The following is a 24,155-nucleotide window of genomic DNA, read 5'->3' as shown; positions in this document are numbered from 1 at the left end:
AATGATGTTGTTTCTTTGATTCCTGGCCTGCTGTTCCTTTTTATTATAATATTTTACTAATTCTTTGAGAACTTCCTACATGCATCTGATGTATTTGTCATTTTCACCTCTAATTCTTCCCTTGAACTCTCAGATCCTTCCCATACCCCCCATACCACCTTCCAACTTCATGTTCTTTTTATTTCTTTTAAAAATCTACCAAATCCAATTTACGTTGTTCATATACTCATGGGTACGGGGCCATCACTGGAGTGAAGCCTGCCTATCAGGTTTTATACCCTTAATGAAAACTGACTCTTTCCCAGAAGCTACAGTCCCTCCATAGGTGGAGGCTCATGTATCCCTCCCCACTCCATTCTGGAATGTTGATCTTGTGGTATAGCTATTGTGTAGGCAATGACAGCTGCTGTAAGTTCCTGAGTGCAGTGGTCTTGCTGTATCCAGAAGACACTGTTCTTCTCTGGTCTTCACTGGTCTCAGGCTTTTACAGTCTCTTGCAGTGGACTCTGAGTCTTGGGGGAGGGCATGTGAGATTGATGTCCCATTGTGGCTGAGTTCTCCACAAACACTTATTTTCTGCACTTTGATCAGTTTTGAGTTTCTGTCTTAATTGCCATCTATTGCACAAAGAAACTTCTCAGATGAAGCATTTGAGCTGCATTGATATACAAATTTAGAGAGCAATTTGATACTATGTCCATATATCAAAATAATAGTAAGTTCACCTGGAGTCTATGAGTTCCCAACCATGGGTTCTGGGCTAGATTTATAGTACCAGGTGTGTGTTTCCTTCTGTGTAGTGGGCCTCAAATATAACCAGGAAGTTGTTGGTTACCCCATAACATTTGTACCACTATTGCACCTATGAGCATATCTTGATACATTGGTCATTATTGTAGCTCACAGGTATCCCAGCTGAGTAAGACTGTTGATGACATTTCCTCCCCAGCAGATTGCATTGCACATTCTAATACTCTGAAAGCTACTAGTTTGTGTTCCTTCACCAGCAGTGTTTCTGAGGACAGAAGGAGGAAGATGGGACACACACATCATTCATGAGGTATATTTTCCAGAGGTCCACGAGTTTGTTGAGATAATGTGGACTGTTCATGGTTTTGAAAATATAATTGTAGTGGATAGCCATCTCAGCATTGGCCTGGAAGTTCCAACCCCCACTGAGGCTTCGGTAATGGTCACACCCACAAGGCAGGGCGGAGGAGGAAGCGGAAGACCCAAGAGAGAGAGGAGGGGGCGCACTCTCTTGGTTCGGGGACGCTGGACACAGGAGGTAGACTGAGCAGAGTTCTCCAGAGAACACCGCCAGACTGTGCCATACCTTTGCTAGACCCTACAACCTATCCCTTCATTTGTAAGTTACCCCACAAAATAAACCTCCCTTTTAACTACAAGGAGTGGCCTTAATAACTTCACCAATAGATAATTTTTAAAAAGATTTATTTATTTGATGTACATTGGGGTTTTGCCTGCATGTATGTCTGTTTGAGGGTGTCAGATCCCCTGGAACTGGAGTTACAGACAGTTGTGAACTGCCATGTGGGTGCTGAAAATTGAACCCGGGTCCTTTGGAAGAGCAGCCAGTGCTCTTAACTGCTGAGCCATCTCTCTAGCCCCTCAAAATAGAATATTTTTTATATCTTGAGAATTTTCTACATGTATACAATGTATTTTAACTTGCACCCCCAACCTCCCTTTCCCATTCTCCCGAGATTACCCCAACACATCTTCCTCCCAATGTTGTGTCTTCTGTTTTGTGATAATGTACTGAATCCTATAGTATTGTCCCCATGCGCATGGATGTGGAGCCATCCACTGGAGCATGGGCAACCTATCAGCAGGTACAACTCCAAAACAAAAATGGTTCCCTTTACTCCAGAAGCCATCAACTATCCTATCCCTGTTACTGCTGATCTGAGCAGATGAAGTCTTGGTAGCTTAGTTTCCAATCTTAATAAAGTCTTAAGCAACCATCCGGGGTGTTAGACTTCAAGGGACTGTATCATGGAAAATGCAAGGTAACTGTAACTTCAGAATAACTGGTTTGGGTAATAGTGCAGCTTATATTTGATTTCCCCAGCCGCCCAGGAGAAAGCCAAGAACTCTCTTCCCTTCCTCCCTCTTTATTTCTCTTTCCCTTTCATGTGTGTGTGTGTGTGTGTGTGTGTGTGTGTGTGTGTGTGTGTGTATTCACTTGTATATGCATTCTTGAAGATACCCAACAAGGCTAATATCAGGAGTCTCCCTTGATGGCTCTCCACCTTATATATAGAGGCAGAGCCTCTGACTTTGAATACAGACTGATTGATTTAGCCAGTCTGGTTTAGCCAGCCTGTTCCCAAGAGTCCAGTCTCTGCCTGTGCTGGAATTATAGGCTATCTGCCTTGCTGGCTTGGCCCTTTATTTGCTGAGTCAACCCCTAGTGCCTTTTCTATGGCAATGGAACCTAGGATCCCCTGCATTTCAGGCAAGTGTTGTACCTCTGAGTTCCCATCTTGTTTTGATATGAGGAAGCTGGAATTCCAGATGACTGTTTAGCCATCAAACAAGACAGCTCAGGCAACCAAGACTCCCAAATCTGGACTCTTAGTTTTGATCTTTGCTTGTCCTATAGCCAAGAGACAACCCTGCTGTAGCTCAGAAGACTGCAGCCTAGCCTCTAAGGTTGGCAGAATTCTCACCTTGGCCTAGGAAATTATGACTGCCAATCAAGATGGACAAGTTAAGGCTAGAAGAGGTCCTCAGGCTCCCTGGACTTGTGGGAATTCAGCAGCTTCAGAGATTTTTAGAATCCCTTAAGTTGGCTTTATAGGGTTTTCTGATGCATCTTGAGTTTCTGGATTCTTTTTTTTTTTGGAGCTGAGGATCGAACCCAGGGCCTTGTGCTTGCTAGGCAAGTGCTCTACCACTGAGCTAAAACCCCAACCCCAAGTTTCTGGATTCTTGTCTTCAGGTACAAAACTGGAATTCCTTGCAGCACTGAACACAGAATTATTTTTACTTTGCTCCTAACTGGCTTCACCTCTGTGGTAGTACCTTTCATTAGTGCTAGCATGTACAATTAGGTATTTCAAACTGAAAGAAGACTAAAGAGTCCTAGAATGAATGATACATGATGTCCTTGTCATTGAATGTGTGCTCAGACTCAGCTGACTGTAAATGCCCTTCTGGGAATGAAAAGGGTTAAGAGCAGCAACTAAGACCACCCCCAGCCCCTATCACACAGAAAACAGGCATTCTTTGCAGGGAGGGAGACTCTCATTAACAATCTCTGTTGAGGTGCCTCAGGTGTGACCCCTTGCACAGCCTTGGTGCAGTGGGAAGGAGCTTGGACCTGCCTAGGCTCAGTGTGCTGGGCTCTGCTGACTCCCCATGGGAGACCTCGATTTGGGGGATGTGGAGATGCAGGGTGGCTTGGGAAAAAGGGCTAGGGGGGGTGGGAGGAGGGAGGAGGGGGGATCTGTGGATGACATGTGGAATGAGTAGAAAATTTCTTAATAAAGAAAAATGAAAAAAAAATCCTCAGCCTGAGCCATTCTGCCTTACCATCTACAGAATCTCTCTCTTCCTCTCTTTTCTTTTGCCACGTGGTTCTGCGTCTACCTCTGGAATTCGGCTCCAGTCCTTACTGCACCTGGTTGTGTAAAAAGCCCTATTGTCCTCAGTCAGTTTCTCTGCGTGCCCCTAGGCCTGAAGGAAGGGGATGGTCTGAGTTTCATTTGCACAAGAAACAAATCTATACATCTAGGAGCCAGGTTGCCTCCCAAAGGACATTTTACCTTAGTTCAGGGGCTTCAGGTGCCTAGAAGGTGGTCTGGTAGCTATTCTGTTCCTTTAATACTTTGTTTGGAGCTGGCCCTATCTTTGGATGTAGCTAAAAGGGGATATTCACAAAAGGCTGATACTCAATTCAAATGCTAAAAAGGGAGCTGGGAGCTCAGAGGCAGAAGGCCCTACCTAGTTGACCTCATCCAAGTACTGGTCCGAGCTTACACATTCTATGGGAATTATGAGCACAAGAAATTCATAACAAGGAGCAGCTAAATATTAAAGCTGTATAACACCAAATGTTCTGTGATAAATGGCTTCCTGTTTGACAGACCCTTGGTCCATTAAACTATAGCTTATTACATATAGCTGCAAACTATAGCTTATTACATATAGCTGGACTTCCTATTTCATACTCTTATGGTTCGCCACAGGTGATATTTCTCTGATTTCTTTCTTAGCCCATTTATTATTTGTATATAGGAGAGCTACTAATTTTTTTTAGTTAATTTTGTATCCTGCAACATTACTAAAGGCATTTATCAGCTATAGGAGTTCCCTGGTAGAATTTTTGGGGTCATTTATGTATACTATCATTGTTAGTTATTTGCGGCACTCTTACCCTGCGAGGAAACGCCCTGCAACACGACAAATCCATACAAGAGTTTTTATTAAGATAGGAGAGAAAGAGACAGATGTGAACAGTGATAGATAATTACATGTCCACACAGTTGGGCTTGCCCGGCGGACTGCCTAACTATTTCCGGTTCAGAATAGCCATCTCCGGGTCAGACATCTCGCGGGACCGGGACTCTGTGGCCTTACGTGGTTGCGTAAAGCGCACGCGTGCAGCCATGTAATCTACGCGCATGCGTGGAGTGCCCACAGGAGTTCCTGTACGCATGCGCGGCCCAACCTTTAAAAAGCTGGTGCCATCTTGCATGAGTCTCTCAGCCTCTCTTTTCTCTCTCTGTCTGTCTCTCCCCTCACGTGTGTTTCACACAGGCCTGTCACCTCTATCCTCTTTAATAAAACTCTTCTGTGGTTTTGTCGCGTTCGGGATGTGTTCCTAGTGCCAATAAATACTAACAAACAGGCCTGTGAGAAACACACGTGGTCAAGAGGAAAGTGAGGCCGGTGCAAAATGGCGCCAGCTTATAAAGGGTGGGCCTAGCGTGCATACAGGAACTCATGTGGCTACTCCACGCATGCGCGTAGATCACGTGGCTGTGCGTGCTTTACGCAACCAAGCAAAGCCATGGGGCCCTAGTCACGCGAGATGTTTTGACCCAGAAATGGCTATTTTGAACCGGAAATAACTAGGCAGAAGTGTATAGGTCCACCAGGCATGCCCAACCATGGGGGCATGTTGTGAATTCATATCAATCATATCATCTACAAATAGAAAAAGTTTGGCTTTCTCCTTTCCAATTTGTATCTCCTTGATCTCTTTTTCTTGTCTTGTTGCTCTAGCTAGGACTTCAAGTACTATATTGAATAGATATGGGGAGAATGGACAGCCTTGTCTTGTTCCTAATTTTAGTGGAATTGTTAGGGTCGGCGTCCAAAACAGAGAGCTTCACTCCGATATCGGGTCACAAAAGAAGCTTTATTAGCACGAGCTTGTGGGCCACCAGCGAGAGAAGTAACTGGTGACCCCGAGTCTAAGGCTTGCAGGTCTTTTATGAGGCGGTTCTATCAGGGCAGGGGAGCGGGGTCATCCAGAGTGCAGACATCTGGAGGCCAGATGTCTCTGTGGTCTTTCTCAGAGTCTGGGTGGGTAAACGAATTCCAAGCTTATCTGGGTGGGTAAACGAATTCCAAGCTTATCTAGCAAGGGGTTATTTTGCAAGCATTCTTCTCAAGCAATTTATCTTGCAAGCACAACCACAGGCGGTTATCCTGCAAGCATCCTGTTAGCACAGCATGATGGGCTAACTTTCTGGTATGGGGCGTGGGGGCAGAGTGCAGTATTTTCCACTGAATCTACAATTAGCAGAGCTAGTGTGTGGGGGGGCTTTTTTCCCTTACAATGGCCTTTCAGAATCACTTTGAGTTTCTCTCCAGTTTCCTTCCTTCCTTCTTTCTTTCTTTCTTTCTTTCTTTCTTTCTTTCTTTCTTTCTTTTCTCTCTCTCTCTCCCTCCCTCCCTCCCTCCCTCCTTCCTTTCTCTCTCTCTCTCTCTCTCTCTTTTTCTTTCTTTCTTTTTTTCCCCCAAGACAGGGTTTCTTTGTGTAGCTTTGTGCCTTTCCTGGATCTCACTCTGTAGACCAGGCTGGCCTCAAACTCACAAAGATCTGCCTTCCTCTGCCTCCCGAGTGCTGGGATTAAAGGCATGTGCCACCACTGCCTGGCCCAGTTTCATTTTCTACACAATATGTAGACTGTGTCACAACTCATAAACTGGGTTTGATGTGACTATAATTCAGGTGAGTGCTGTAGTTGTATCCTAGAATGTTTGATTTTTTTTTTTTTTTTTTTTTTTTTGTTATAGCAGGCATTGATTGGCAACACATGAAAATGCTAAGGTAGTAACTGGTCAAGCTGTTTGGATTTTATTTCTTACCAGCAAAAATTCTGTTTTTAGAAGCGATATTTATAGAATGAGCCAGTAATTAATCTACATTGTATTCAACAAAAATTAGATTTTTTAAAATGGCTTTGTTGGAATAAAATCTTCCCTGAAGAATTAGAAACATGAGAGATTCTGATAACTGTATCTCATGGTAGATGCTTTGCAATGCAAATGTTTTAATGAGATCAGGAATGTGATTGGATTTAAATAGAGCCAGGCCATTGTTTCCTTTTAGCAAGTCACTTGTACATTTGCTTTGATTATGAAAAACATGTGTTTTAGTCTAAAATAATTTTGATATATTGGAGTGATTTCTTGTTTTATAGATATGGTAAGACAGTTTGAGTCACTTTAAGGTTTCTTATTAATGCATTTATTTCCCCCTACATATGGCCATAGATATGACATTGAAAATCAATGACCATATTCCTTCATAGATTATTCACAAGGTACAGAGGTAAGAACTGAGGACTAAAGATAACCAGTTTAACACTGGCAATGCCAAATACTGGTCAAGGTTAAATTGGAGTGAAGGATTTGGTGGCATCCATATCCTGGCCATTCTGACAAAGTACAAAAGACAATGAATCTGTAATGTTTCTCTCAGTTCTGGTTCCATAGCTAGGTTGCTGGAGCCACAGTGCTGTGACCTTCAGAGGGTCTGCTCTCTCAGCAGACATCCGTGTGGACAGCTGGCTCTGCCCGAGTCTGATGGTTTATACCTAGAACTGTTCTCCTTGACCAAAGAGGAGTCCCTGCTGTCAGCAGCCAGCTCTGTCAGATACTTTCTTCCTATTAGTGCTGGGATACATTCCCTCAAGGTTTCCTAGTTCATCAGGAATGCTGATAAAGAAAGGCTGATCCCTGACCATAGATGTAGCTGGGGTTCTATTAACCTGATCATTTGATATGGTAAGTGGGCAACCATAGTCCTCAACTGTGTTGGTGAGAATTCTGAATGTGTTTGTTTGTGGGTGCACATCTGAGTCAATGTATGTGTATCACATAGCTGCAGGCTCCTCCAGAGGCCAGAAGAAGGTATCAGATCTCCTGAAACTAGAGTTATAGTCACTTGAGAGCTCCCTGACACAGGTGCTAAGAACCAAATCTGGGTCCTCTGCAAGAGCATCCAGATGCTCTTAGCTGCTGAGCATCTCTCCAGTTTCCTAGTGGTGTTTTTAACAATCTCCTGGGTGCTTCTCAATCAGATGAAGATGCAAATCACAATTAGTCATCACAAATCCTTGCCTGCATACTGAAGAAGAGAATTTCAACAGACCCAGACAGGAAGAGAATTTACACAGGCAAAGTGTCAGCCTTATCTCTCTTAGAAGGGCTGCTGGGCAATTGAGCTTCTGATTTGTTAAAATTTCTATAATTTTAAGCAACAGAGTGGATTTTTTTGGTGGGAATTATTTAAAAGTAACACGTTTTATGAGCAGTTTGTGTGACATCTGATCAAGGCTACATATCTTGTGTTTCTCCTGAAAATGTAGAATACGTGTCATCCACGGAGGCCCTAGTGCCTAGAGTCTTCGATATGACCCTGTAGACACCATCATACTTTGACTTACAATGTGGGAACTGTGGACAGAAGCATGCATGTCTCACCCTGGCCACTTGACAGGCTATGGAACTCCATTTGGTTTTGGCCAAGGAAACACAGTACTGAGAAAAGACTCACCAGTTCTTGGAAATATCTTCCAGGAACTTGGTGGTCAAGAAGAGATCTGCTAATGTTTGTGGTCAGTCCATCACAAAGGCAGATCTGTGCAGGGTGTCCTCCGTGATTCTGGGTCAGTTCTCAGATTCCTTCTGGGTGATGTAAAATGGCAGATGTGTGTGTCTGAATGTTGATCCTACTTAGAACACGGGATGTGTGTTTTCCTGAATTCTAAGAGGATCTGTATCTCAGAAACTGTTCTCTTCTTTAGTGCCTATTGACCTAGAGGTTGGACTATTGCTTTTGATTTCTGCAGCCTGACACAGTGACCAAAACCACTGCCTATTCTGTGTTATCCACAGTCCCCACCAATAAAGGGTACTTGTCTTTCATGTTTATTTTCAGAACTTGGATGTGAGTTTATTGGGTATGCTCATCCCCAAGTCTAAGAACTTTTCATCATCAAAACATGGTAGCAGAGCACTTTTAATATTTCACTTTCTACTGAGCTAGAGGCATACATGATATTAAAAAAAATCACTTATGAAATCATATGATTATTGAAGTCCTATTATTGTCTTTCAGGGTGGATTGACTTCCTTCATGAAATTCCTTCCAAGATAAAATTCATGTTCTGAATATTTTTAGCCAACCATTTGAATGAATGATATAAATCTGTGGAAGAAGATAGGGTAAAGACTTCCAAGACTTCCTCTTGCCTCATTGAGGACCTGCAGTTTGCCAGCTCCTGATTTAAATGTTTTGAGATTATACATTAATATAATAATAATTCTGGATGCAGAATCAACTCTCTTTCCCTTTGTTTACACATGAATGTGTGTATACACACATATGGAATGAATGAGAGTTGTATGTCAGCCACAGGGATGGGAAGTTTTATAAGCCACTTATAATGTTTCTCAGCCCCATGCTATTTTTTTTCTTCTTCTTTCTTTCTTTTTTTTTGAGCTGAGGATTGAACCCAGGGCCTTGCGCTTGCTAGGCGAGCACTCTACCACTGAGCTAAATCCCCAACCCAGTCCCATGTTATTTTAAATTAATTTTTTAAATTTAATTTTATGCATGTGAGTGTTTTGCTCCATGTATGTCTGTGCATCGTGAATTTGCCTGTTGCCTTTGGAGGCCAGAAGAGGGTGTTGGATTCCCTTGGGACTGGAGTTACAGATGATTGTGAGCCAACATGTAGGTGTTGGGAGGTGAAGTTGGGTCCTCTGGAAAAGCAGAAGTGTTCTTAACCTCAGAAATTCTCCAACCCTTGTCCCTTGCTAATTTTAATGTCTTCTTATGTTAATTTCAGTAGATGGTAAATCTCTATGCTTTCTCTTCTGCTTTGTTTGTTTAGTTGACTTCTCCATTGCTGTTGTCATGTTATAGCTATCATGTAACATTTCCTAAACACTGTAGGGATAAAATGTCTCTATTTGTCAAATTACCTTGGCAATACTTTCACCTCTCATGAATTCTGGAACAATTTGACAAATTAGAAAAGTAGATAGCAAGTGGGATTTGGGGTAGAATTGTATTGTTTTGCCTTGATTCAAATTTTCGTCGTGTTGCCAGCTGAGCAGCCATGGTAACTTACTCTACTCAGTCTGAAAGCCTCAGATAGAATACACAGACAATGGTATCTGCCTCATTGGGCTGCAGTGAAGATTAATTGGGCATATACAGGGAAGGCATTGAAAACAGTGCCAGGCATAATGTAAGCATTCGGAAACCTTAGCTATTAATATTCTTTGGTAGGAGTCTTCTCATTAAAGGAACCAGGACAGATAATCAAGTCAGTTAATCAAAGAAACTAAGCAGGCAATCATGAACTTTTCAGATAGATTTTAAGCAAGTGTTAACTTAAAATGCATGGGTGTGTGTTTGTGTAATTGAGGAAGGGATTTTGTTGACCCTTTGTCCACAATTGCACATGCTGGTGTTGGGTAGCATTGTAATCTTTTTCCTTGTGTGGTTTACAGTTTTGTATTGTGAGCTCATTGTAAGTGCTGGTGTATGCACATGAATGTTTATGATTTCCTGTGTTCCACACTGTGTAAATTGTCACTCTATCATTCTTAGCAGATTTTTATGTTAATTTCTTGATTTATAACATCAAGGAAATGTTGATAGACACATGGGACACTGGTAAGGGAGACTTTGATCACCCGTGAGAAACTCATTCATCTGAAGATGTTGGGATGCTAGATTTTCTGTCTTTTCTGTAGGCTGATTTGTAGATTTATCTAGTTCCATTCTGTCCTCTTTTCTAAGCTGTCAGGGAGACCCCGGGAGGCTTTACATCATCACATCCCGTCTTCTCTGTGCTCAGGGTCATATTTCCCATCTCTGTGTGACTTCTTGCTCTCAAATCCCAGCCTTTATTTCCAAGTCTGTAATCTCTGTGGTCAGTGCAGTGTCCTCTTCTGCTGACTGCTCTGGTTCTGAATTCTCTCGCTTTGAATCTTGAGGATCTGTTTCTCCCCTGTACCCCATTCAAACTCACCCTGAATTAAAGCATCTTTGATTCGGTTTTACTTTAAAAACATATTTTAAAACCAAGATGGATCTGACCATCAATCTTTTATTATAGAAGTACCAAATAGAGAAATTTCCATCAATAAGGTTTTATTTTATGGAGGTCTATATTGTTTTCAGAGCCAAAGCAAGTCATAGTACCATAATCTTTGTCCACTAACGAATTTTGCAGGCTCAGTTGGCAAGCATTAGGGAATCAAATTGGTGTCATCAACATTCTCAAAGCAATTCAGAAGAGGTTTTGGGCTTGGAAATGAGTTCACTGAAAATCCTTTGATTCCATATGGCCATGCTTTACTGATGATTTTCCCAGTGGGATTTTCTAACTTTCTAATTTTATGCTTTAATTGCAAGTGCTAACTATTTGCCTTTTAAGAGAGATGATTTGGATGATCAGTGTTGTAGATTGTCTTTGGAACTCTGTGTATCTGCTGCATACTTCTGCAGATATTACTTGACAGGTGTCACCTCTACCGATGTGAGCATTAACTGGTCATGGCGGAGGCAACTCTCTGTGCCTCAGAAGACAGATCTTGAACAGCAAGTGGGACATTTTCTCCTCTGCCTCTTCAGAGAGCCATCCATCCTATGTTCACAGGTCTGCAAAGTTAAGGTGACAATGTCTTTCTGCCTTGTCCTTTCACTCCCTGGCTTGATTTTTAGCCTGCAGACTCCTCTCTGTTGGTGGCCATCCATGTTTCCTGTCTCCATAGCACACGGCTATTTCTAGTTGGCAGGACTTTTCTGGATGAACTCGTCTACTTTGAGCCCCATTTTAATATACTTTTACTAAATTTTCTTTGTTTGTTCTGCCTTTAAATGATTTAAAGTGCACCCTTCAATGTCCCCCTCCACAATCCAGTATCAGATTTCTTTCCCACCAATCAACAAGATGGCTGACCTGAGCATGCATGTCATTGGGTAACTCTGGCTCTGATGGATTTAAAACAGTTGCTGCTGGAGATCCAGGATCTGCTCCTTTAATGGCTTGACATTTCCTTCTTTCCTTTTCAGTTCTTTGCTTAGTGAAGCTGCCTGTGTGAGGCCCGCTGCACACAGAAGGCCCATCTCCAGACAAATGGGGTTAGACAATGTGGAGACTTTCAGTTTGTCTACAGAGCCACCATTCTGGTTGAGCCCCTGGGAGCAGATGGCTCTACAAATGAGAACAGCTGTTTCCATTTCAGGTTAGAGACAGCGAAAAGAGAGCAGAGGAAATTTTGCATGCCTGCAGAGAAGAAAACACATCAGAATCCTCGCAGCAGCCAGGCACACAGCATCCTTGTCACTTCACAGCTTAAAAGCCTATTTCAAGGTGACCCTGAGTTCTGCACTACTTCCTAGTCTCACGACACCTTGGTCTTCTCATAACTTTTCTCATGGCTCCTGGCTACTAGCAGGTGTGGAAAACACCCTCACTGGTGGGAAATGTTCCTAGTTAAGATTAGCCCCAAAGTCCTAATAAACGGAATGCAATCTCTTCTTGAGCCTTCTACATGCTTGCTTTTCCAGCTCCTCATGACTGCACATGAGTGTTATTTGTTATCTATATCTACTTAAGAAGTAAATGAACCAGGAGCATCAGCAGGTAAAGACACTTGCCATGCAGGACTTGCAAACTAAGTTAAATCCCTAGAATAAAGGTAGGTCTGAGTCAGAATTTAAGTCCACAGAACTGCTGCCCTTTGACTTCCACATACAAGCTGTGACAGTTACACTCACACATACACATCAAGAACTTACGTGATAATGATGAGTGTAAAAATAACAACAGCAATGATGATGACGATTTAAGCCCAGGCTATGAAGCCTGCAGATCTGGTCTTCTCAGGATGAGGGAACCCTCTCTGTCACCACTCTCAGTCCCCCCTCCCCCGCAGGCCCTTCCATCCTCGGCCCTCTTTGCAATGGGGTCCGACTTTGGTGTACTCTACTCCCTTCTTTTTATATGAGAATTAGTTCCATGTGTGTGTATTCTTTGTACTTCTCTCTGAACACATTCCTGAAACTTGGGTATCGTGTGGCTCAGAATGGCTATTTCTGAAGTCACGTCTGCATGAAGATTGCTTGGTTGAGGATAGCTTTTCCACTGCCTCTCTGGCTTCTGTACTCCAGAGAGCTTCATTTCCCGGGACTGGTCACCAGCCCCTCACATTCCATGTGGAACCTTTCAACAAACTGTGGTAGGGCCTGGGGTGGGGTGTTCCTTTTGCTGAACTGAGTGTGCTTCAATCAGAGTTCTTAAAAGGATAATGGATTGCTCAGGACTTAGGGTAGACCAGTTCTCCCTCTTCCCTTGTTTCCTGAGCATCTTCTGGCTCTGTGACAAAGTAGTATTTGACCCTTCAGGTTAATACAGGTAACCATTACCAAATCTAGGGTTCACTGCTCATCAGTTATGTGACTTGCTTTTTGGTACCCTAAGGCAGTTAGGCACAGTCACCTTCCAAAATCACAGATCAATGCAATGAGAGAAAGAGGCTGTGCAGAGTACAGAAAAGGGATGGGTTTGGAAACCACCCAGTCTTGGGTTCAGATAATAGTGGCATGCTTTCTGACCTGAGCCTCTTATGGAGAGAGAAGACAGTGTCTGTTTCATACTGCTTTTAGAAGCAAGCGAGGAGGTGCTGTGGACCCTAGTGCATGTTCACGCCACCCTCATTCCTGATCCTCCTCCATGCTGATGTTCTCCATGCTGCTGTTCTCCTGAGCCCTCTCACTGGTTCTTCCCAGCCTGCTGACTCTTCTTCCAGGTACCTCATGTTCTGGTGACTACAGAAGAGCTGACTCATTTCTCTCTACTTATCATAGGTCTGTGTTTACAACCACTTCAGGACCTTGCCTTATCCTGTCCCCAAGATTCCTAAATAGCTTTCTGGGCCAAACCATGTTTAATCAGTGAGTCTCTCTCTGCTGACTCCTCAGTCTACCTCCCACTGATATGGATCCAGCCTTGAGACACTATCACTTCTTCCCCCATAACTGCAGTGGATCTAATTCTTCCTGGTCTCTTCAGGTTGACCCCTTGAATACATCTCCTCATTGCAGACCAAGAATGGTTCCCTGAGGTCTGGGTCTCACCTACTGTATCCCTGCTTATTGATTTGCCTTCAGAGTCAAAGCCAAGGTCCTTAGCATTGCACACCACAAATGGATCTTCATCTTTATTTTTGAGTTAAAAAATTGTGTATGTGCGTGTGTGTGTGTGTGTGTGTGTGTGTGTGTGTGTGTGTGTGTGAATGCAGTACCTGAAGAGGCCAGAAGAGGGCATTTGATTCCATGGAGTTAGTTACTGGTGATTGTGACCTGCCTAGTCCTGGGTACTGGGAATTGGACTCAGGCCCTGTGCAAGAGCATAAGCCATTTTCTACCTCCAATTTTCATCTTTTTTGGCAAATTCTAGAATTCTCTGCCATGCAGCTTGTTCTCCAATGACATAGAATGACACACATTTGTCCCAAGAAACCATTCTCTCCAGGAGTCCCTCATCAGCTTCTGTCCTCTAACCGATCATCCTTGGCCCTCTGTAATCAATCATCTCTCTCTCTCTCTCCCTCCCTCCCTCTCTCTCTCCCTCCCTCCTTCCCTCCCTCCCTCCCTCCCTCCCTCCCTCTTTTGTTTTTCAGTTTTTTGAGACAGGGTTTCTCTTTGTAGTTTTGGTGACTGTCCTGGATCTTGCTCTGTAGACAAGGCTGACATTGAACTCACAGAGATCCTTCTGGCTCTGCCTCCCGAGTGCTGGGATTAAAGGGTGTGCCACTGCTGCCCAGCCCTCTGTGATCTCTTTACACACACCTGGCATAAAATATTTTCTAAAAGAACAAAAATCCAATAAGTCCATTGAACCTCAATGTACTAGTCACAAGCAATAATTTTAAAAGGTACTATTTATATCCTCAAATCAGATGCTTGGAATAGCTCAAATGAAAGAAGTGTGTGGCCTCAGCAAAGAGAATTTTCAAATTGCAAAATGATATTGAGAGAAATGGAAAAAATGCACACATTGAGGAAGCTGCTAGCCGTAGATCACAAAACAGTATTACAGAAATTCAAATTCTCTACCCAAACAATCCACAGATTCAGTGTAATTGCAACAAAGCCTGCTGTTGTATAAAATGGGTCAAACTCTTGACTACATTTGTAAAAAGTCTTCATCTATAAGAGATTATGTATTTTAAAAATTGTAGATTTATTTATTTATTATATGTGTTTGAGTGTTTTGCCTGCATATTATGCTCATCTACCAGGTGTGTGCCTGATGCATGAGGAGGTCGGAAAAGGGCATCAGATCCCCTGGGACTGGAGTTACAGATAGCCCTGAGCTGCCATGTGGGTTCTGAGAATCAAACCCCAGTTCTATACAAGAGCAGCCAGTGCTCTTAACCACTGAGCTACCTCTTTAGCTCCAAAATTATTTTAAAGCTATATACATATAACAATGTGATATTGGCATAAAGATGAGCAAATAGGCCAGTAAAAAAAGTAAACAAAACTCAGAAACAAATTAAGTTTCCATAGATTCTGTCCCATACTTGAATGGAATAATGAGATTTTAGAAATATGGTATTCTTAATAAGTAGATATTGATGTGGGGAAATGACATTTTATGCATAAAGAGAAATAAATATAACTGTTTCTGCATATAAAGAACAAAAAAATTAAGCTTCAGAAAGACAACACGCAAGAATATACTCCTGACAGACAGTAACCAAATATTAAAGAAAAGAGACATGAAGAAAACCAAGTATATTTCAGGCAGCAAAATTGTGAGCTTATTTTCATTCAGACATACCAGTGATAGAGCAGAAAGGCAAATCGCAGAATGGATGAAGATATTTGTAAATATGTAACCAGCAAAAGGCTCACCTCCAGCACAAAGAAAGCTTCTCACTAAAAAAGTTGGAGGGGGAGATGAAACCACAGAAAAGGTAAGAGATTTGTAGTTTTTTCTTTGCAAAGGTTATAGGCAAACGGCCAATAAGTATATGAAAAGTTGCTCAACTCTGTCGTTAGGGAAACATAAACTAAATCACAATGGAAGGCCATTGTTTTTCACTATAGTGACCAGCAATGCCAAGGACAGAGGAGGCCACAGCATGGTGGGAGGGATCCTGTTAAGAACCTGGATTATTACTCAGGTCAAATGAATGTACAGGATCTAACTCTACTACCCAATACAAATACAAGCACCAGCAGACATACAAAACCACTCATGACAGCACTGCTTGCCACAGCCAAAAGGAGGAAACCACCCCGTGTCTGTGAAGAATATGATACATAAACAAATTTTAGTTTACTCATATAAAAATGCTAGATAGCTATGAAAAAGAACTGTGTAACCATTTGAATAAATTCTTTACATAGAGTGTTTTTCTATTTATGTAAAAGACACAAATAGCAAAACTCAGCCATAGTGGGCATCGTAACAGTGGTTACCTTTGGAGAACAGGGGAAATGGGGATCAGGAAGGGACTGGGAAAAGTTATTCTTGCTCTTGGCTTTGGCGGTGGTTACACAGACACCTGTTTGATGACATACACTGAACTGTGCACATTTGTTTGGGGCACTTGTATTGTACATTGTAATTTAAAAAAAAAAAAAAACACAGGGGCCAGTGAGATGGCTTGGAGGGTAAATATACTTGCTAGCACGTCTGATGACCTGAGTCTGACCCCTGGGTCCCACATGGTATAAGGAGAGAACCAACTTCTGCAGGCCGTCCTCTGACTTCCATACATGCTCCATGACATACATGCATGGATGTCCCTCTTCCCCCACCACACAGTAAATGAGTGAAAAAAATGTTTCAAGTTTTTATGGCTAGTGTAATACAATGTTAAATTATTTTGATCTACAAGAGGAGTTATAGGCAAGCACCACTGTGAGTAGCTACCTATCCCTAATTCTCTGTGCCTCTTTCTTCTCATTGGCTCAGAAATGCTATTATTCCCCAACCTCCAAACCAGTCCAACACAATGAGAATCCCAACTTTGGATTGTGTTAACCATAGAATTCTGCTATACGGCTTAGAATGTTCTTTCTGCATGTAGAGGTTTGTTTAGCGTTTTTAATTAACCATGATGGCTACCTCTCAAACTGCTTTGATCAAAGAAGAGATCTCTGAACAAAACAGGTATTTTGAGCTGCGTGTAGTGGCACACACCTTTAATCCCAGTACTGGAGGCAGAGGCAGGTGGATCTCTATGTTTGAGGACAGCCTTGTCTACATAGTGAATCCCAGGTTAGCCAGGATTACATAGTGAAAACCTGTCTCAAATATATGTAAGTATATATTATTAATTACTGTTGTGTGCATTGTTTGTTTGAATGATATGTGTGCATGTGCAGATGTATATGTGTGTATATGTGAGTTCAGGTGTGTGTGTATGTGTGTGTGTGAGTGTGTAGGTTAGAGGTCAACTTTCAGGAATTAGTTTTTTCATTCCATCACAGTGGGTTGCAGGGATTGAACTCACATTATCAGGCTTGTAAAGCAGGTGCTTTTACCCTCCATGCTATCTCACCCTGCCCCATTTCCTGTTTTTAAAATTTTCACTTTGCATCCAGCAAACTTGCTGAATGAAGTTCCATAGTCTAATAATTTATCTGCATGCATAATTGTACAATCTCTGAATTACCACCCTCTTCAGTCACACCCCTGTTCTTTATTTTTGCCTCTCTGCACTGGCTAGAGCCTTTGCTTTGTTCTCAGCTTCAGAGAAAAACCTTTCAACATCTCACTAACAAAAACCATGCTTGCTGAGGGCTCTTTTGGATCCTCTTGATCAGGTTAGGGACTTCACTCTGTTCCTCCTGGGCTGAGAGTCTACATCCAGGTGGGTATGGAACTTACAAGCCAACTTCTCTGCATCCTTGAGATGATCCTGTGATCTTCACAGGCAAGTTAATTCACTGTTTGCTTGCAGACATCTCTTCCTAAGCAGGCTGGAAGGCAAAGTTGACATGCGTCCTGGATTGATAAGATTGTGATTTTTGTAGGAGTTTTTTTTTATTTGTTTGTTTGTTTTTGTGTGTTTTAGCACATATAGGCCTCTGATGCAATGGAAATGCAGGTACTGGAGTAGTGTTCTAAGTTTCTGAGTTAAATAACGGTCTTGGGTGACTGAAAGAAGAGAAGCATCTGTTCAAGGGTGGAATGTCCCTGACACTATGTAGTGGGGTACTGCCCCTGGGAATGTGGTAATGAACAGAAACAAGGGACAGAGGCTGGGCCAGGCTTTGAAGGAAGCTTCAAGCTTCATTCAGTTCCTGTTATGTCTGCAACTGAGCAGGACTTAAGGACACATGGGGAAATCTACATACATGTTGACCAGACTTAATCGAGATCCTGAGAGATTTCTAGAGATTTCAAGAGATGGCTTTCAAAGATCTTATGTTCGGATGGGAAGATGTGCAGAGATGACTGGCCACACTAGTGGAAGCCCTTGAACTGTGGACTAGTGGCTGTGGAGCCCCCATGGACTGGACTAGGCCCCAACTTTACAAAAGAACTTTGGATGACTGTCTATGCTGCCAGCTATCTCTGTCTACTCTTATAAGACTCCTGAAAGTTGATTACATCCTTTTCCCATTTCTCAGGTAATATTATATCCTTCTGAGGTCTTTGATGTAGTTAAAGCTAGATAGTTACAATTTTCCTTAGTTATAAAAAAAGGTAAGTTAGATATAAAACCTTAGACTCACAAATATAGGATAGATAGGATGTTGTCTTTAATTTTGCCAAATGCAAATAGGCTAGTTATTATAAATAGACTAGATATTGTAACTGTAATTCTTGCTTGGTAATTGTTTTGTTATATGTAATTTTACTATGTAAAAGTTAAAACCTTCCTTTAAAAAAAAAGAAAAGGGGAAGTGCTGTGGATATCACTCTGTGTAAATAAAATGCTGATTGGCTAGTAGCCAGGCAGGAAGTATAGGCGTGACAAACAGAAGAGAATTCTGGGAATAGGAAGGAGAGGGAGAGAGCTGCCAGCTGCACCATGACAAACGAAATGTAAGGTACTGTTAAGCTATGAGCCACGTGGCAACTTATAGACTAACAGAAATGGGTTAATTTAAGATAGAAGAACTAGATAACAAGAAGCCTGCCACGGCCATACAGTTCGTAAGCAATATAAGTTTCTGTGTGTTTACTTGGTTGGGTCTGATCGTCAATGGGCCTGGCCGGTGAGAGAGATTTGTCCTGACTGTGGGCCAGGCAGGAAAACTCTAGCTATACTCCTCTCCTCCTTTATTTTCCCCAAAATAACTGGCATCTTCTAACTTATTTAAAAAAGTTTATTTAATTTATGTCTTCCTCTATTATAATGTAAGCCTGTGAGGTCGGGTTCTTTTCCTGACCTTTTGTTCACTTGAATGTCCCCAGCCCCAATGCCTGACACCCAGCAGCTACTGAGAGACTGAGTGAGGGACCCTGAGTGGAAGAAGCTGGTTTGAGGTGCCTGGCGTGTAAATGAGCCTTAAGTAATCCCATGGGCACATTTGTGGGGGTGCTAAATAGCATTCCATCTACTATAAAAGATAGTATCTACAATCTACTATAAAAGAGAGTCTGTACCATCTTGGACCTGGGCAGCGAGGCCAGCTAGCATAGTGTGCAGCCACTGCCTGAGAAGGCAGGAGCAAGGCAAAGGGGCTTTGCTGGAGAGGATACAGCTCTCCACTTAGAGAATCAAGCACATCTCCAACCTCAGAGGCCAGCTGAGGAGATGGAACAGAAGGATCATGCAGTTCAGAAATGGTCAGAAAGTATAGTCTATACCTTCTAGCTAGGATAGGACCTCAGCAAACATGACTCTAGCTCCCAGAGTTTGGAGCTATGGGAGGATGAGAAAGATTAAGTGTCAGAGAAAGCCTGGATTCTACTCTCATGTGTGGTGGTGACCTTGGACAAGGGAATGGATGGCAGGTGGGACATATTCTCCCTATGAGGTTACTAGGTGTGAACTCTGCCGGGCAGATTTGATAGTTATTTGTGTTTTTAGCACTAATTTCTAGACATGGTGCAGTTCCAGTCACACAGCAAGCCCCCAGTCAATATCCATTGAGTGGTCCTCTTACTGCGCCTTTTTTCTAAACATGCATTTGAGGGCTGGGAAGATGGCTCAGTAGGAGAAGTTCTTGTCATGCCAGCAAAATAATCTGAGTTTGAATCCCAACCCCTCAAGCTGTACCAGGAGGCTTGTGCCTGTGACACCAGTACTGAGAAGCCACAAATGGATGGATCACTGGAGATTTCTAGCCGGCTAGTTCAGCCAAACTGGTAAGCTCATGGGATCAGTGGAAGAGCTTGTCTCAAAGCCTAAAATGAAGAGCAATAAAAGAAGATACTTGACATTGACCTTTGGCCTCTACACACATGTTCACACACATGCACTCACATGTGCATGTACACAAACATGTACAAACATACCACACACACATATGAATGGACACAGATGCACAGAAACAGCACACTTGAGGTGATATTCATGATTTGAGTTTAATTCCTGTTAATTTGTGCTATCTGAAGAAATGGAACACTTATCCTTTGCTTGATCCAAAGGGACTTTGGGGCATGATAATTTAATGTCCTATCTGTGGACATGAATTACAGGACTCATTCTTGGCTGGGCTGTAGGTGTGGCATTGTGCTGGTGTTCGTTAGTGGTGGCTCTTTCTCCTCCTCAACCCTTTCACATCCCATCAATGACACAGGTTCAGGGTTGTAGGTTGTAGGGATGAAACAGCTACCCTGCAGTGTTCTTCTGGAGCTCTGTGTGGTCATATGAGAGGTGTGGTGGGCATCACACCCAGTGGCCTCATGCTGTAGGAAGGGTGGGTACATTTGCCTAAAGGTTCTTTGGAGGCTGTTGACTGAGGAGTGCCTGATGTCTCTGTGAGGAGCCTGGGTCCCTCTGAGAGTGAGATGTCTCAGCAGCTTGTGATGATGATGGGGCAGAGGGCCCAGAGTCTCTCTGTCCCCAGAATGGCAGTCCTCACCTAAATGACAACAATTCTGTCAGCTGCTTGATAGCAGCTTCTGGAATTAATTTCTGTATCAATCCCTTCTGATTTAAATGTAGTTCTGCCTTTTTTGTGCATGTATACAATCTTTCCTTTGTGACGAGGTCATCCTCAGATGATTTAAAAGTTGATTTCAGAAAAATGGTTGTAATTGTCCCCTTTGTTCTAGCTAATTAAATTCTCCCTTCCTCCTGTCAACTAATTCTTAAGGTGACATTCATTCCACTGGGCCGTCCTAAAAATAAACTAGAAATGAGCCAACATGGTAACAAAACATGTAGCCCCTGCCCCCATCACATGCTATCCAAATAGCAATCAATCCATCCACTTTATTTCTCTCAACATTTTAAAAAGCCTTGCTATCTCTCTTGTCATGCTAGAAATAGAGTGGTAAGCAGGGCACTTGAAAGGTCCTTATTCACAGAGCCCACTTTTTTGGGGGTGGTGGCAGAAGGAAAGGGATTCTTTTAGATTTCATAGTGAGGGAAGTCTTCCCCTAGGGAGAGAACTGGACATGGTGGAGCAGGAGCCATTGTGGAGTCTGGGGAAGAGACACCAGGCAGTGGACCAGCCTTGCCATGCCCCAAGGCAGGAGGCTTCTTATGGCGAGAGACCTGTAATCCACAAAGAAGATAAAGGAGAGCCGGAGGAGCAAACGCTAAAGCAGAGGGGATCAGATTAGGGAGGGCTGCGCTTTCTTGGAATGGTATGTGGGTTTTACTCTGTGCCTATAGAATATAAATATTTAAAATTATTGACTATTTTGATATCCTCTTCAGAGGCTAACCCGTCGGCTCTTAGAGATTCTGAGCAGGAACTGCTGAGTAATAATGCAGTACTAATGAGGTATTTTTGGAGCTTCGCTTCATTCAGTCCTTAATCCTCTTCCATCCCTGAAGAAGTCTGTTGGAAGTTGTCTGATGAGCGTAATTAGAATAAGGAGTGCCATTTTTACCTCCTGCATTCTGGCCACACATACTTGTATGAGCACATTTGAGCAAGAGAACTGAGAGTCCCCTTTCTATTCCATTGAGTGTATAGTGTATTCTATTCTGCAATCGGCTCTGAGAAGTTGGGGTTTAGCAGTTGTGACTGAATTTTCCTTTATCACTGGGACAAATTGTCACTGAATAGTACAGAACATGAGCCCCAACTCTGGTATCAACTCTAGAGGAGCAGGCAGTTCTTGGGCTACTGTTCTGTAGTGTGTTCCCAAGTACCAACAAATGGCCCTTCAGAGGTCAGTAGTGAAGGACAGATCAACATGGACACAATGAAGAGACAGAATCATCTCTTCTCCTTATCATCTACTGAGACCCAGCTTCTCTGGGATGACCCTGCAGAGTATGGGGCCAAACATTTCACAAAACTCAGCTGATGGTCCCACAACTCTCTTTTCCAGCCAGAGACTATCATAGGAGTAGACAGCTCTGGAAAGCATTAATTGAATAACATTATCTTAAAGATCTGCTTGAAAGATCAGGTACGAAGTTATGAGATATAGATAGACAAGCCAGAAATTGGACAATCATTTCTCATTCAGAAATCTTACAAAGGTTTAAGATGTGAAAAAGATTCCAATTTAGATCCATGAAGACATTTGTCATGACTGGTAGCTGATGGCAAAATCCTTTATAAGGAGTCTTATTTTAAACTTTTTGTCTAAAAAATTCTACTCAATGATGTGTCTATGAAATCTGTGTGGTTTAGGGTGTATATAGGGTTGGGGTAGGCTGTTCTTTATCATGTTTCTCTTAATGAGCTTTTGCAAAGGAGTGTGTGCTCACAAGCAATAGTGTTAAGAGAGTAGAGCTGTAACCCAGGGAGCTAATTTCCTATCAACAATACCACATTCCTTGTGAGGGAATAATTGACCAATTTATGATCTCCTTTCAGTTTGTTACAGATCCTTGTGTCAGCAACCCTTGTCACCATGGTAACTGCAGCAGCAGCAGCAGCAGCAGCAGCAGCAGCAGCAGCAATGACAGCTACCTCTGCATTTGCAATGATGGCTATGAAGGTCTTAACTGTGAACAGCCACTTCCCAGTATTCCTTCCTCTGGCTGGACAGAGTCCATGGTACCCAGACAGCTTCAGCCTGTCCCCGCCACCAAGGAGCCTGACATAATCCTGCCCCGCTCTCAGGCAACTGTGACACTGCCAACCTGGCAGCCAAAAACAGGGCAGAAAGTTGTAGAAATGAAATGGGATCAAGTAGAGGTAAGATTATTGTATGGCATGTATTTTTTACAGGAGAAACCAGAAATGTCAAAACAATTCCAGTGGTTTTAATATAAGCAGTAAAAGGGGAAGGCTTTTAAATTAGTCACTGAGGAGTTGGGGATTTAGCTCAGTGGGCCCTGGGTTCAGTCGTCAGCTCCAGGGGAGAAAAAAAAAATTAGTCACTGAACAAATGATCTATGCAACCTTACCTTACATCCATTTTTACTTGTATACATGACTTTTTAGCACTGGGTATTGAATCCAGGACTTTACAGAAGCCAGGCAAGTATTCTAGCACTGATCCATCCCCACAGCCTTTCTTTATTTTTGACAAGGTCAGGGTTGCTAAGGCTGACCTCCAACTTGCTATGCTGTCCAGGTGAGCATGTGACCCTCCAAGTCCATATTATCTGATGATTTTGTGAGCAAAAAAAGGATTCAATAAAAAATAAATTGAATTATTTCCTGGAATTATCTCTATGTTCATTTTGTGCATTAATTTTGGAATTAGGAGCTAGTTCAATGTGGGGTTCACATAAGGTTGACATATAGGCCCACACACTGTTGACCCAATTGCCATGAATTCATGAGTGTTGTGGTCCTGTCATGTCTCAGAAGACACTATTTCACTCCAGTCACTGGCTCTTACCATCTTTTTGCCCCCTCTTCTGTGGAGGTCTTAAGACAAAGTTCAGTCTGGCCTGAAACTCACTATAGGGTCTAGACTAGCCTTAGACTTGTGTGGTCTTCCTCGGCCTCCCAAGTGCTGGGATTGCAGGTTTAACACCATCACATCCTGCAATTAACATAAAGAATGTTGTTATTAGGATATAGTAATTATGGATAATAATGATTTTATTATGGCATTTTTATATATTTACTGTATTTTGCTCATATTCACCCCCATTACTCTCTCTTTGCCCTTCCTGTAAACCCCCTCATTATTCCACATATCCCCTATATACTTTCAGTCACTTTTGTATGTGACCCAGTCATTTCATCATGGTTGCCTACAAGAGGATGGGTGAGAGTTTGTCTATCAGAGCTTGGGTACCATACCCATGGTTATACCACTGAAGAAAACGTCCCTCTCACTCCCTTCCATCATCAATTGTGTGTAAATCTTCAGGTGGACGGAACCCCGTAAGCTCCTCCTAGCCCATGATAGGATGATGATGGTGGGCCTGGTCCTGTGCAGATCTTGTACAGGTAATCACAGCTACTGTGAGTTCAAGTATACAGCAGCCTTGTCATATCTGAAGATCAGTGTGCCCTTTATGCCAGGCTCTCACATTTATTCTGCCCCTCCTCCTTCAATGTTCCCTGGGCCTTTTTTAGA

General features: G+C 42.6%; 1 protein-coding gene across 1 annotated transcript in view; it reads left to right on the top strand.

Annotated features, from left to right (window-relative positions):
- The window catches only part of Dner (delta/notch like EGF repeat containing), a 336,946-nt gene that overhangs the window by 100,318 nt on the left and 212,473 nt on the right, over positions 1-24,155 (top strand). Inside the window, exon 2 of the mRNA XM_036173515.1 lies at positions 22,490-22,813. Within this exon, the coding sequence (XP_036029408.1) occupies positions 22,490-22,813 (324 nt within the window). The remainder of the gene's footprint in view (positions 1-22,489; positions 22,814-24,155) is intronic.

The sequence above is a fragment of the Onychomys torridus genome, chromosome 23 (genome assembly GCF_903995425.1).
Source record: "Onychomys torridus chromosome 23, mOncTor1.1, whole genome shotgun sequence".
NCBI classification, from domain to species: domain Eukaryota; kingdom Metazoa; phylum Chordata; class Mammalia; order Rodentia; family Cricetidae; genus Onychomys; species Onychomys torridus.
Note: the sequence above shows the minus strand (reverse complement) of the source record. Positions and strands in the feature narration are given on the sequence as shown.